The sequence below is a fragment of the Homarus americanus genome, unplaced genomic scaffold (assembly GCF_018991925.1).
Source record: "Homarus americanus isolate GMGI-L3 unplaced genomic scaffold, GMGI_Hamer_2.0 scaffold34354, whole genome shotgun sequence".
In the NCBI taxonomy this organism is placed as follows: domain Eukaryota; kingdom Metazoa; phylum Arthropoda; class Malacostraca; order Decapoda; family Nephropidae; genus Homarus; species Homarus americanus.
The window spans coordinates 291,433-304,418 of NW_024727436.1; the positions used below are offsets into that span (position 1 = coordinate 291,433).

Here is a 12,986-nt window from a genome sequence, read left to right on the forward strand (position 1 = left end):
GTGAACTTGTTAGTGTAGCCAAAAATCTCACTTCTAATTGAAATTCTACAGTTTACAGTAATGGTAATATACTTTAGTTCTCTCTCTGCTAATGCTTCAGTGTGATGATAACACTTGGGGATTTTCTCTGGCCCTTGGACTGTTGGGGTTAATGTAGGTGGTGTATCAATGTCTTTGTCACCTGCTCTACTTAATTGTATGGGTATGACAACAAGTGTAGTTTTTAAGTCTACAGAAATTCACTTAATGTGGTTATGAATGAGCAGCATAAATCTAGTGTAAATTGCTACAGTAAATATTGTTGAAGGTACTGTACTGTAGACAGTTGGACCGGGAACTGATGACACTGGGAATACTGTCAACAAATGCCATCAGTCAATAAGATAATGTTATCCCAGGTTCTTGCCTTCATACACAAAATATGAACACACTTAACCCTGGAGGGAAATATGTAAAAGGCAAACTATGCACAATGCAGCTTATTATAAAAAAGTCTTACTCATGATGCAGCTTATTATAAGAAAATGTCTTACTCATGATGCAGCTTATTATAAAATAATGCCTTACTCATGATGCAGCTTATTATAAAAAATGTCTTACTCATGATGCAGCTTATTATAAAAAAAGTCTTACTCATGATAACTGTTGGAAAGTTACTGTTTAAATCTGTTCTAATTTTACATGACTATTTATTCCATGACTTTTCCAGTATTATTTACGATGAGTGTGAACCATGTGTGCGTCTAAACAAGACTTCTAATTGTTTTTAAAATTTTCACAATACAACTCATTTATTTGTCTCATGATCATATTGTTGCGGTTTCTTTATCATAATAATGTGTAATAAATTTCCATCTAAAGAAGTTAATATTCTTGCCAGAGTATTCCTCATTATTACAGCACTAACACATTATAGGCAGACCCTGACTTATAACAGGGATACATTCCTGGACCCTGATTGTAAGTTGGTTTGTTGGCAAGTCAGAAGTGTTAATTCCATAGTTTAGGTTAGGTTAAAGTACAACCCTGCCCATACAAAACAACAATAATATTACAAACACAACAAATAATGTAAATACTGTAAATAAAGTGATGTTAAACAATATAGAATAATGAAAATAATGTAAAAGATGGGATTTTGATTAAAAATTTGTGTGATGAATGTATTGGGATCCCTTTCTTAAGTGCACATGATCATAAGTCGGAAGGTCATAACTCGGGGACTGCCTGTACCGCACTTAACTATTTTCTTAACCTTATACTCTTTGCTACTGACTGGCCTGTTAGCTGCTTGGGCGATTGTTCACGTCTCTGTTTCTTACTGTTGGCAAATACTGGGCATGTACTGGCTCCTGAATGTATCTGTACCTGTGCCAGTGTTGGTCAAATCTGGTCTTGAAAGAGCTCACACTCGGTGCCGTCACAACACACTCTGGTAAGTTGTTCCAAGAGTTCACAATTCTCACTGTGAAAAAGTTTGCTCTCACAGTTTTCTTAACTTGTGTCTTCTTCAACCTTGAGCTGTGACCTCTAGTGGTGCAGGCATCCACCAGCTGCAGATATGAACACTTATGTTGATATAAGTTTTGTATTCACAGTACTTTAGTGTACCAAATAAAGACTGTGACCAACTTTTAATTTTGTTTCAAACATTCAACTCTTTGTCCCAGAGTTGTTCTAATGACCATTAACCCTCTCACTGCCAGGTCGAGCGGGACATTTCCAACCATTCAGTTCCCGATGAAGGAACTTTGGTCATCCAATAACCTGTATGTTATGTTATGGTTATTTTTCAACTCATAATCTTAGGTACAGTAGATATAAATAATGTTCAATTTTGTTTAGTTAGTTACATTCATACAGAATGTACCAAATAATAATACTGTACTGTAGTAATAATCTTCAGAAACAAATCACTCGTACTGTGCACATCAGAAATATCTTTCGGTTTTTTCTTATTGTGTTCATTCATAAATGAATTACAGTAAATCTAATCACTAATAAAATGACCTATAATAATAATAATAAAAAAAAAAATACTGTACAGTAGAACAACGATAAATCGGACTAATGGGGCAGACCCCAGTCTGAAAAATGCAAAAAACGGAAAAAAGCGAATATATGGGGCAGGGTTGGTGGTGGGGATAACACCGCTTATCTGAACTGTTTAAAAGCAAATCAGTTATGTTATTACTGCACATCAACAACTAAGGCCTTTAAGTTCATAACAAGGTTATTAAAACACTATTACATCAACAATAAAAAATATGAAACAGAACTCTCTCGGTTGAAAATCAGGACAATATTCTGGTTGTCAACAATTTTTTTTTTACGGGGATTAGCCCACCCGGGCACAGGTCACTGACCCACATCGGGGCCTGGGGGACGAAAATGTACTGTAATAATAAACATAATAATCATAATAATAATTCAGATAAGTAAAACTTTAATAAAAAATTATTTACTGTAAAGTGTTACAGTAAATGTAAGTAACAACAGAATTAGCCTTATGAATAACGAGAAAACTGTGAACTGTACAGTACTATAAAGATAACAATAATAACAAATAAGTGTAGGGGTATATTGTATACGGAAGACGAGTGTTTACCTGGGAGCAGTAGGCAGAGGGGGGTAGCTCCCTCCTCCAGGATTCCTTTAACACTTCTTTATGCAATTTCACCATAATCTCATATAATTTAGGATCATTTGGTGCAAGGCTGACAAAATATTATTCTAAAAGAATCAACTTTCCTGAAAAAAGAATCCCACACTCAACACCATGAATGGTTTGTTTACAAAGGCCAAACAGCTGATAGGCTTACCACAACATGTCTTCAACACTTTGTAAATTAGTACAGTACAGTCGTGTACTTATCATCACTTAATAAGTAATATTGTAGTGTAAAGTATTATGTATCTGCCTATACTCTGGTTTATTCATTAATCAGTTGTCCAAATGTACAAGTAGCCAAACTGAGCCATCATGTATTACTCAAACGTAATAAATAACATTGTAGGAAGATATCTTCATATCAAATACTATACAGTGTGTTATAGCGACTGGTGTAAGCTTATTGCTGAAAGCTCTCACACGAACGCATCCCAAGTAATACCTTCAGATACAACTTATCCTTTTATTTTCAAGTCATATTAGAACTTACATACAGTATTGTATTTTTTCTTTATTATTGAAGGTGTTATATTAATCATGATGAACCAAAAACCACAGGAGGCCAATCATATGAGAATATAATACTGAATCAATAAATAAATAAACCTGGTGAATGTGACAACACCCGGTCAGCCCCAGCCTGCTTACATCCTCAGGTGTCTTAGTTCTCAGTAGGCCTATAGTAAATCTGATTACAGGCACTTCTCAACTTACGACGGGGTTAGGGACCCAAATCCAGGTCATAAGTCGAAAATGCTAAGATAATACATAGAAAATCTAAAATGGGTGTCTCTTTTTCTTCTCAGCACCACAAAACTCTCACTTTTAAGCTTGCCAGCCATTTTAAGGGAATTACAAATGAAAATTTTGTCAGTACACCGCAATCACTAACGTTGGGAGACGAAAATACGTAATTTGAAAAAATTTTGGTACGACTGGGGCGGTCGTAAGTCGAGGAGAACTGTATACCACTGTACAGTACTCAGTGAGTAAGTGTTGTTCATTTCATTTTTTTAACCCTCGCCATTTCATAAAATATGTATTTTTTTTAATATTCCTGGTGACCAGAGCATCTCAGAGTCCCCAAAAAGCTAATTCCAATATATCTAAGTTTGATTTATTGAGGTTTTACTGTACTGTAGTTTACCCTCAGCACCTTTATTAGAGGAGACTTAAACTAATAAATAAAAAAGCGTCATACTGTATTTTATTTATTTTTTCTTGGACAAATTTTAATCAGCAGTATCAGTTGAAGGAGAAGATTACTGATAAAATGGTTGGGTAAGTCTTAATGTATTATTTTACCCCAATTGTATGATTATAATATAAAAACAAAATATATACAGTAAACTTAGCAACACTATAACCCATATTTTTCATTACCTTTACTGGGATAAAATTACTTACTATGTATACAGTAGAATCCCATATAATGTCATCCCACAGCTAAACACATCGAGTGTAATGTGACTCAAGTTTGTCCTGCACAAGATAGTTCCTATATAGCCTGGTTGGGTTATTCCAGTCACTCCACAGATGACACCAAAAGATGGAGGCAGCATTAGTCGCTACACCACCAGGATCATCTCTCTCTCTCTCTGCCCACCAAATACTACAACTTCCATATTGTGTTTGTGTATTATGAAAGGTCAAGTGTAGAATTATGGTGATGCTGCAGCGAGCAAGAAAATTAGGAAAATTAAAAAATAAGTCCCTAATCAGCTTCAAAAGATGTGTTCCTTGTGGATGACAGAGTCCACCACCATACTGTGCACTATGATATGAAAATGAGGTGGTGGTACAGCCGCTGCTCTTCAACAATGGTGTGGAAAGTGAAACTGGGTCCCATAGGCATGACTGCCCATTAAGGACAGTGTGGATACAGCACACTGTATGCTAAACCTTCGGTACACAAGGAGGCAGCATGGCCGGTACTGCACTCAACCGTCTTCACTTCCCCAAGTTGTAAACTTAGGTACCAATTCACAGCGGGATGAATTGGGAGTGCCTGGGAATAGAACGAATGACCCCAGGAACAGGAGGAGAGAGTTGTAACCACTCGCCTGCGTGCCCCAACAATGGTGTCCCCGGGGCCTAAACACAACAGGAACTTTGCTCCGAGAAGTTAAGACAAGTGTTGTTTCCACGACCAACATTTACCTCAGAAGGTAAAAATAGAATATTCTTCTCTTACGTTTCACCCTTTTATTATGGGAGACTACTTTTAATAGTTTATTTGCCGAACAACAGACAATTTTATTCAGCAGAGAGGGAACTCTGTACAAGAGGGGTTATAATGTGATATGTGTGTGTGTGTGTGTGTGTGTGTGTGTGTGTGTGTGTGTGCGTGCGCACGTGTGTGTGAGGTTTATTTATCAAGAGTAACACAGTAATGTACAGTATGTCTAATAATATTGTGGAGGAGAAAAAGGTTCTCATATCTTGCTGAAAGTTATGTGAGCTATTCCACTACACTGTCTGTCCACCTAATGATATATAAGACAGCAGCCTTTACACAGGGTTCTACTGTATACATTGTAAATAATAATATGGGGAAAAATATATTACATAAATTGCTACAATAACTGAAGAATTAATTACGATATATAATTAAATAATATGAAAAAAGTACATTCATTTTGTAATTCTATAACAAAAAATAAGTAAAATAAAATAAGAAACTGTAATGCTGGCCTTAGTACTGTATATACATTTGGAGTCACTTGAATATCATTATGCTGACCTGTATGGCTGGCATAAAGTTAATAAAAGGGCCACTCATAAGAGAAACTGGTACAGTACTACATACTGTACTGTACTCCTCAAACAAATACTATACTGTACTCTCAATTAGACATCTGACATGTACATCTCCTGCACACATTTCCTCACATCTGTGGACAGTAAATATGGAAGTACTGGACAGCAGAACAAACCTAATGACTTAACGAGTGCCAGAACTAACATTACCTATTGAAGACGGTGACCGAACAGAACTCGGGGATTGGACCATTAAACACACTTCCTCATTAACACCTACAGTGATGCTAGTCTTGGGCTGCTGCTGTAAGAGTGGTCAGGACCTTGTTGATGTGAGGGTTGGACCAGTCGCAGGTCAGGTCGTCCAAGTGATTATCAAAGTCATTTATGTCGTGCTGAACTCTACGCTGCAGTAGCTGTGATATGACCTCCAGTGACCCAGCTTCCACATGTACACTGGGAAATAAGTTGTGCTGTTATTAATGTGTTCTGTAAAGAGCCTCAACTCACATAGACCACACGTCTCCTTGACTACATTAAATTGTTCTAAACGTACCTGTAAAACAAGTTATATAGCCTAATTTGGGATCGATTACTTCCCAGGGCAAATATAACACCCGTGAAATCACCTTACATGACACTACTAACTGTACAACTGTAGTCCTCGTCTGTCTGTCTCTCTCTCTCTCTCTCTAAATGCAACAGGTAAAAACTCCTCAAGAGTAACCCCTTACAGCAGTGTTTGACCAAATTACTTCAAAACGTGGATGCAGTTAAAAATCTTAGTGTAGTTATTGTACTGTATGTCTTAGTGTACCAGTGAAGCATCTGGGCTAAAGACCTAATAGGAAATTAATAATGTAACAGCTATCCGGTGCCATGCAAACTTATCGGATGTCGAGTTATGGTGGTTTTACTGTACAGGCAATGATGATTGTAACTGATCACAATGGCATGTAATTTCAAAATACATCAGTAATTATGGTACAGTACAGTACAGTAGCTCCTGCTTGTAAGTGTAACAGTACAGTACAGTAGCTCCTGCTTGTAAGTGTAACAGTACAGTACAGTAGCCCCTGCTTGTAAGTATAACAGTACAGTACAGTACAGGTATAAGCACTACAGTACTCACCTCGCCTTCTCTTTGCTCTTCCACTTTCCTTCTGATGTCAACTGTGAAACAATTACTGGAGCTGACATGAGGTTCAGACACATTCTTTTGTTGTCAATCTGAAAATTAACAAAAAACAGCAACATTAGTACAGTATTAATCTTCATATTATTTATTCACACATCAGGTACAGAAATAATATAAGGCAGCACATAGTGGGTGACAGGTTGTTGAGGTAGAAGCAGAGAGATCTGTAGGGTGTTTAGTGGTAAGATAGTCAGAGATATGGGCAGGCTTCACAATACGCCGCCAGCACAAAATATAGCCGTAGCATTTTTCACAACCTATTAAGCTCTCCCTGTTCACACATACATCTCTCCTCCCTCACCATAAACAAACAAGAGGATAAGTCACAGTTGACGTCTGCACAAAATAATATTCTCTATTTCTCATGTCTGTTTTTAATCTGTTGTAAAGAAAGGCTGAATGTTTCCTCCTACACTGAGAAAAAAAAAAAAATAACAAAATTCAACGCTGGAGAATAAATTTATCTAGTGAATCATACATATTAGTGAACATTAAGTCCTTTCATCACCACTAAGAAAACATGACCCCAACCCTTGAGGACAAAGAGTATATCCTCCTGACTGTCATAACGTTAAGACAAAAGAGTCCCCCCAAACTAAACAGTTAACCCCTTCACCACAGGGATGCCAGTTATGACACTTCATTTGGCCGACACCCAATGATTTTATTCACCTTAGAGGCGGCCCCCATACACAAGGGGTTAAATGACAGGAAGAAAATATTTACCGCCAGCAGATGTGGATGGTGTGAGGTGACGTGGGCTAGTATGGAGGTCATTAATGAGGCAGAAGGGAATACTATAATATACTAACAACTAGCAGAGATACTGTACTGCTAGTGGGTGTTCCGGTGTGGTTGTAGAGTTATAAGACAAACTATCAATCAGTACCTGTAGCACATTTTTGTATCTACTTCTCTGTAGATTCTAGTAACTCTGTACCTGATTCTCTGTAGATTCTAATAACTCTGTACCTGATTCTCTGTAGATTCTAATAACTCTGTACCTGATTCTCTGTAGATTCTAATAACTCTGTACCTGATTCTCTGTAGATTCTAATAACTCTGTACCTGATTCTCTGTAGATTCTAGTAACTCTGTACCTGATTCTCTGTAGATTCTAGTAACTCTGTACCTGATTCTCTGTAGATTCTAATAACTCTGTACCTGATTCTCTGTAGATTCTAATAACTCTGTACCTGATTCTCTGTAGATTCTAAAGACTCTGTATAATCAAAATTAAGACCGGACATTTTTCACACGTGGATGACTCACCATTATCAGGCAGGAGTCGTTGTTGTTTTCCGCGATCTTCTCCGCTATTTTCAAGGCCACGAAGTCTGGACTGCAAGAAAAACATCAGAGTAAATTTTTCAATGTTTGGCTATTGTTTTGCTCTGTGTGTAAAGTATTATTATTATTATTAGTAGTTGTAGTAGCTACTTATGTATTAGGATATTCAATATTAAGGTAATTAAATGGTGGCGAAGGTGTGGCTATTGGGGGAGGCTGGAGGCCACGGTAAAAAAAAAAAAAAGTAGTAGTTGTAGTGTGTGTGTAAAGTATTAGTAGTAGTGTGTGTGCATGTAAAGTATTATCATTATTATTAGTAGTAGTAGTAGTTGTAGTTGTAGTAGTGTGTGCGTGCAAACAAAAGTGGTGAGCGAAAAATAATACCTTGGCATAATTCTGACAACAACATTTGAACACATGACAAATACCACAACTGCTTTATCTCAACTACCTAAAACAACAACAATATACAAACGTACACACAGAATACTTACACATTGTCTCTTATATGTTCATTGGCTTGGTAGTAACCGGCTATTATTAACCCTTCTGATTTATATCGCTGTTCAATCTGTAACACATAAAACACATCACAGGGTCATATTAAAACAAGTATTAAACCAAGCTAAATAAGAATACTTCATCAGAGGGAAAAAATATGTATAAAATAATGATATTGTGGTCATGAAAAAATATAAAGGAGATTTAGGTAATTGTTAAAGAGGTTAGCATCCTGTCACCGTTAGTTACCAGAACAGTGTGAGTTTACTAGAGTAGGTCGAGTTACTGGAGTAGTGTGTGTTACCAGAGTAGTTTAAGTTACCTGAATAGTGTGAGTTACCAGAATAGGTTGAATTACCAGAGTAAGTTATCAGAGTAGCGTGAGTTACCAGAATAGTGCGAGTTACCTGAGTGAGTGCCACCTCTAGCATGGGGGCCAGACTGAGTTGTAAGTGGAAGAGAGGAACGGCATCGACCAGGACCACAGTGTTGGAGGTGGTGTCCCCCCCTCTTGCCTGGGCCAGCACCACCCCACTCACAGAAGACTGGGGGTAGCGGGCAGCGTGGAGCAGCATTTTGGAGAGTGTGGAGCACGCCAGGCTGATATCTCCGGACATTTTGCACGCTTTTACCTGAGAATCAACGCTCGTTAGTTTTAAATTCCTAAACATAAATTACACTAGTATTAATGCAACAGATGATGAAAACTAAACCACATATAGTTTAAAATATCCCAAATACTGTATAATAAAAGTGGAACTAAGAGGGAAAAAAAAAAAATCAGCTTTAATGGTTAATATGATAAGGTTGAGAATTATCTAACAATGAACTCCACTTAAAATCTCACCAACGAATCAACTTTTCATCTCAAATATTCCCTAAACAAGATGACTACCGTATCACTTTACATATAGCCCAGTACAATGTATCCTTAATCAACCAGGCAGCTCACAACTAGCAAACTCTCACAAGCTGTACAAGATCATGGTAAATAAATACCGGTATTCTTAGTATTAAATTAAAGCTGTAAAAATCAGACTGCCTAAGGGTGATTATGGTGGACACTGTTGAGAGAGGTGAACGAAGCCCTCTAGTGAGATGATGGCGTGCTGATGATGAAGGCTAGGGTAAACACCACTTAAAACTCTGCCATTTCACTCGACGAAAATCACAAAAAACACAATAAATTACACGATCCTTTGTTGTAACTACTCTCAAACTTTCTAAGAAGCTGACCTTAAGCTGTCACCACACCTACGACTGTACAGTGTTCCTGTTCTGTAGCGTCTTACTTGTTTACCTGTATGACACTATGAGTTAAGAAAGGTTACATAGTGTTCCCTTTATGATGAGACAAAACCCTATTTATATATATTGAGGTAAATATTTGATTGGTTATAATTTAGTGAGTCATCTGTACCTTATCAATTTGGTTATATTTTAATAATCAAATTAGGATATAACTGAGTTGATAATTTATGATGATCCTCAAAGCACCACCTCTTGTTCAGGGTCTATGTTAGAGGATCACAAGTGACATGAAAATGATTTCTGGGTACACTGTAGGTCTTATTCCCCCCCCCCCTCTCCTCCCCCACAACACATGAATTTGTTTAAGGCAGGGGTGGGCAAAGTACGGCCTGCGGGACACATTTGGCCCGCCAAATTATTTCTGTGGCCCGCCACTGCATTTGGCAATCAGAAAAAAATCTTATTAATTACAGAAAGGACAATTTTGGAAGTTGGGTGGACATAGCAGCAATACTGGCTCGTCGCTGTTAACCTGTGGCCCATGAAGTGCGCCACCATTCATGAGGTGGCCCCCCCATCAAAAATAAATGCCCACCCCTGGTTTAAGGCGTAGAAGCTGTCGTCAACACAACAACCACACCCTGAGTTAACGAGCTGCATGACCCAGTTTCAAGGAATAGTCCGAGAAAAACGGACAACTTGCTAACTGCACTGGCTAAGCATTACCCAGAACACGATCCACAAATCGGTTAACATCCAGGTTTCCAGTTACTGCTGGGTAGACAGAGGCAAATAGTGTAAAGAAACTTTGCCCATAGTTTCACACTACCCGGGGATCGAACCTGGATCCGCTCGCTTGCAAGGCGAGGATGCTGACCATTATACCACAGGTCGCCACACACACACACACCCACACCCACACACACACACACCACAAACTCTTTTAAGTAAACCTTAGTGTGTATTTAAGCTTAGATCTTAACAACAAGCAAAATGGTCAGATTAAACTTTGATCAAACACGCTAAACAGGGGTAGATTAAACATTGATCAAAAGTTAAACACAGGCAGATTAAACTTTGATCAAATAAGGGCAAATTAAGCTTTGACCATAAGTTAAAGCTAAAACTTTGACTCCAGACAAGCTCAACATTACCAGGTTCAACTGTGCTCATAATCGCAAGGGGATGAAAGACATTACATAAAAAACAAGTGAAGATCTGGTTAACTATTCATTCACTACTAAACTGCTGGAAGAAAAAGTTATTTATTTAGAACTTGGAAGAAAATCCTCATTATTCACCCACCTGTTAATTTAATGGTAAACTTGAACTTACATTAGTTAATTAAATAACCCAGGGTAAAGACTATATCAACATCAAGTAGGTATATTATATAAAATTATGTAGCAATGTCAGTGTTTGCGGTATGTACTGTAGACCGAATATATAACAGTGACATGGTAAATAATTCTCAACAGCAGGTGTGTGTGTGTGTGTGTGTGTGTTAAGGTATAACAGGTTCAGGTCTAAAAGCAACATCATAATAATCGTAAGTTAAGCCAAATCTTACATCTCACACACAAGGTTATGAAGCAGCTGGGCGCACAATCCTTAACAAAAGCTACGTCACCAGACAAACCTTCATCCTGTGTGTCCGAGAACAGTATTATTGCCTAACCCAACCACCAGATAATGACAACAAATGGACCGACGCCACCGAGAGGGCTTTACCGACTGAGGAAAAATGGGAGAACGTCGTCACGCTCTCGGCATCATCTGTGGGAAACAGGTGACACTCGGAGCTTATCTCCAACTGTACTGGTTTAAGAGACATGTGATTACACCCCTGTCTGTTTAATACAAGTCTATATGTATGATTCTTTAGACCATATACAGTGTACATCATTCATTAACAAGTATGGTAAGATGTGTCTGTCATCTAAAGTATTAAGAAGAGTCTGTCAACAAATATATCAGCCATTTACGAGGACGCCGCCACCACCAGAACCCAGTTATGGATTTCCGTTGTTTTTCACTTGTTGTGTTTGGTGATTGTTAAGTTTAGAAGGAGCGATAACTTTATATTTTCACTTTGTCGCTTTTTTTTCATTTTTCTATATCTACTTTTATAAATCACCTGTAGATGGCAGGGCATAAAGGATGAGGGGAATTGTGGGGTAAAACACGGTGAAAAACTGATCATATAACACTAAAATGATGTCTCTACACGAAGAATTTAATTATTTGCTATAAATATTCCTCCGACAAATCTGCTGAATCAGAACGTGCTGTTGTCTGCTCTCTTTGTATACAACCAACCCGCTTGGTCCGAGCACACTCTAACATCCACAAAAAAATACAAAATTAAACAACAAATTTGCTTTCATTGGTACCAGATATCAAAATAAGTAGTTTTTATTTAATAGTTTTTATTTAATACAGCGGGGTGGTCCGCCCCCAGTTAGGAAATTAGCTAAGGTTAGGTAGGTTTGTTTGGTTGGTTAAGTCAGCTGGGGGAAAATATATGACTGAAATCGAAAAACTCATTCTGGTGGTAGCGGTGTTCTCAGACATTACCATGAAACTAATATCTAAAGTATTACCATGAGAAATTTCACCCAGACAGGTCACTAAACTCGCCAATAAATTACTATAATAGTTTACTGTATTGACCCCGTCACTCAGTACTGAACGATACATGTCATAAAATTGATTCTCCCTCCACCTGATAATACCATATGATAAATTACCTTAATTAGGATAAATAGAAGTCTTAATACACCTGAAAATACATAACAAATAGCAATAAATGACACAATTACGTAAACCCCGGTTAAGTATGGAAGCCACTGGCAGCCCTCAATAACTCCAGTAATTATAAGCTTAAACATCAAACACACATGAAATAGTCACACCAGACACTCTACATATAAATACTAATTAACTAAACACAATATAATAAGCCCAAGGTAGAGCTATGATGAGTTATAACAATATATGGCAGACTCACACACGAGACCTCACTCAACACGGTAAACACTGGATGACGTTTAAATTGGTCAATGCTGGTGATGGACCACGAACATGGCCACGACTCTAATATATTTTCCAAATCTTATTAAATACCTACTATATAAAGTTGAATATTATATAAACTACAGACAAAAATAATGAAAAGATAATTAATAAAATTCTTAAAGTAATTATTATATTAATGCTTAATATAGTAATCTAATTTTTAACTACGACCAATGGTGAAAATACAACTAATTAACAAGTATGAATTTGTTTAATAACAGATCATCCTTATGTAAG

The 12,986-nt window shown here is 37.4% G+C and overlaps 1 protein-coding gene across 5 annotated transcripts in view; it reads right to left on the bottom strand.

Moving 5' to 3' along the window:
- LOC121865853 (ER membrane protein complex subunit 8-like) overlaps positions 1–12,749 on the bottom strand; it is a 17,439-nt gene extending 4,690 nt beyond the window's left edge. For 3 of the 5 annotated variants that reach the window (XR_006088837.1, XR_006088836.1, XM_042365411.1), the window contains exons 1-5: positions 11,311–11,447; positions 8,828–9,052; positions 8,414–8,490; positions 7,902–7,971; positions 6,564–6,661 (exon numbers count right to left, since the gene is read on the bottom strand). Coding sequence is in view for 3 of the 5 variants with exons in the window: in XM_042365411.1 (XP_042221345.1) it covers positions 6,564–6,661; positions 7,902–7,971; positions 8,414–8,490; positions 8,828–9,052; positions 11,311–11,316 (476 nt within the window). In the remaining 2 variants the exon portion in view is untranslated. Of the gene's footprint in view, positions 1–3,869; positions 5,888–6,563; positions 6,662–7,901; positions 7,972–8,413; positions 8,491–8,827; positions 9,053–11,310; positions 11,448–12,681 lie in introns of those variants that run through there. The other 2 variants (XM_042365410.1, XM_042365409.1) reach the window with 2 other exon arrangements.
- Positions 12,750–12,986: the final 237 nt, after the last annotated feature.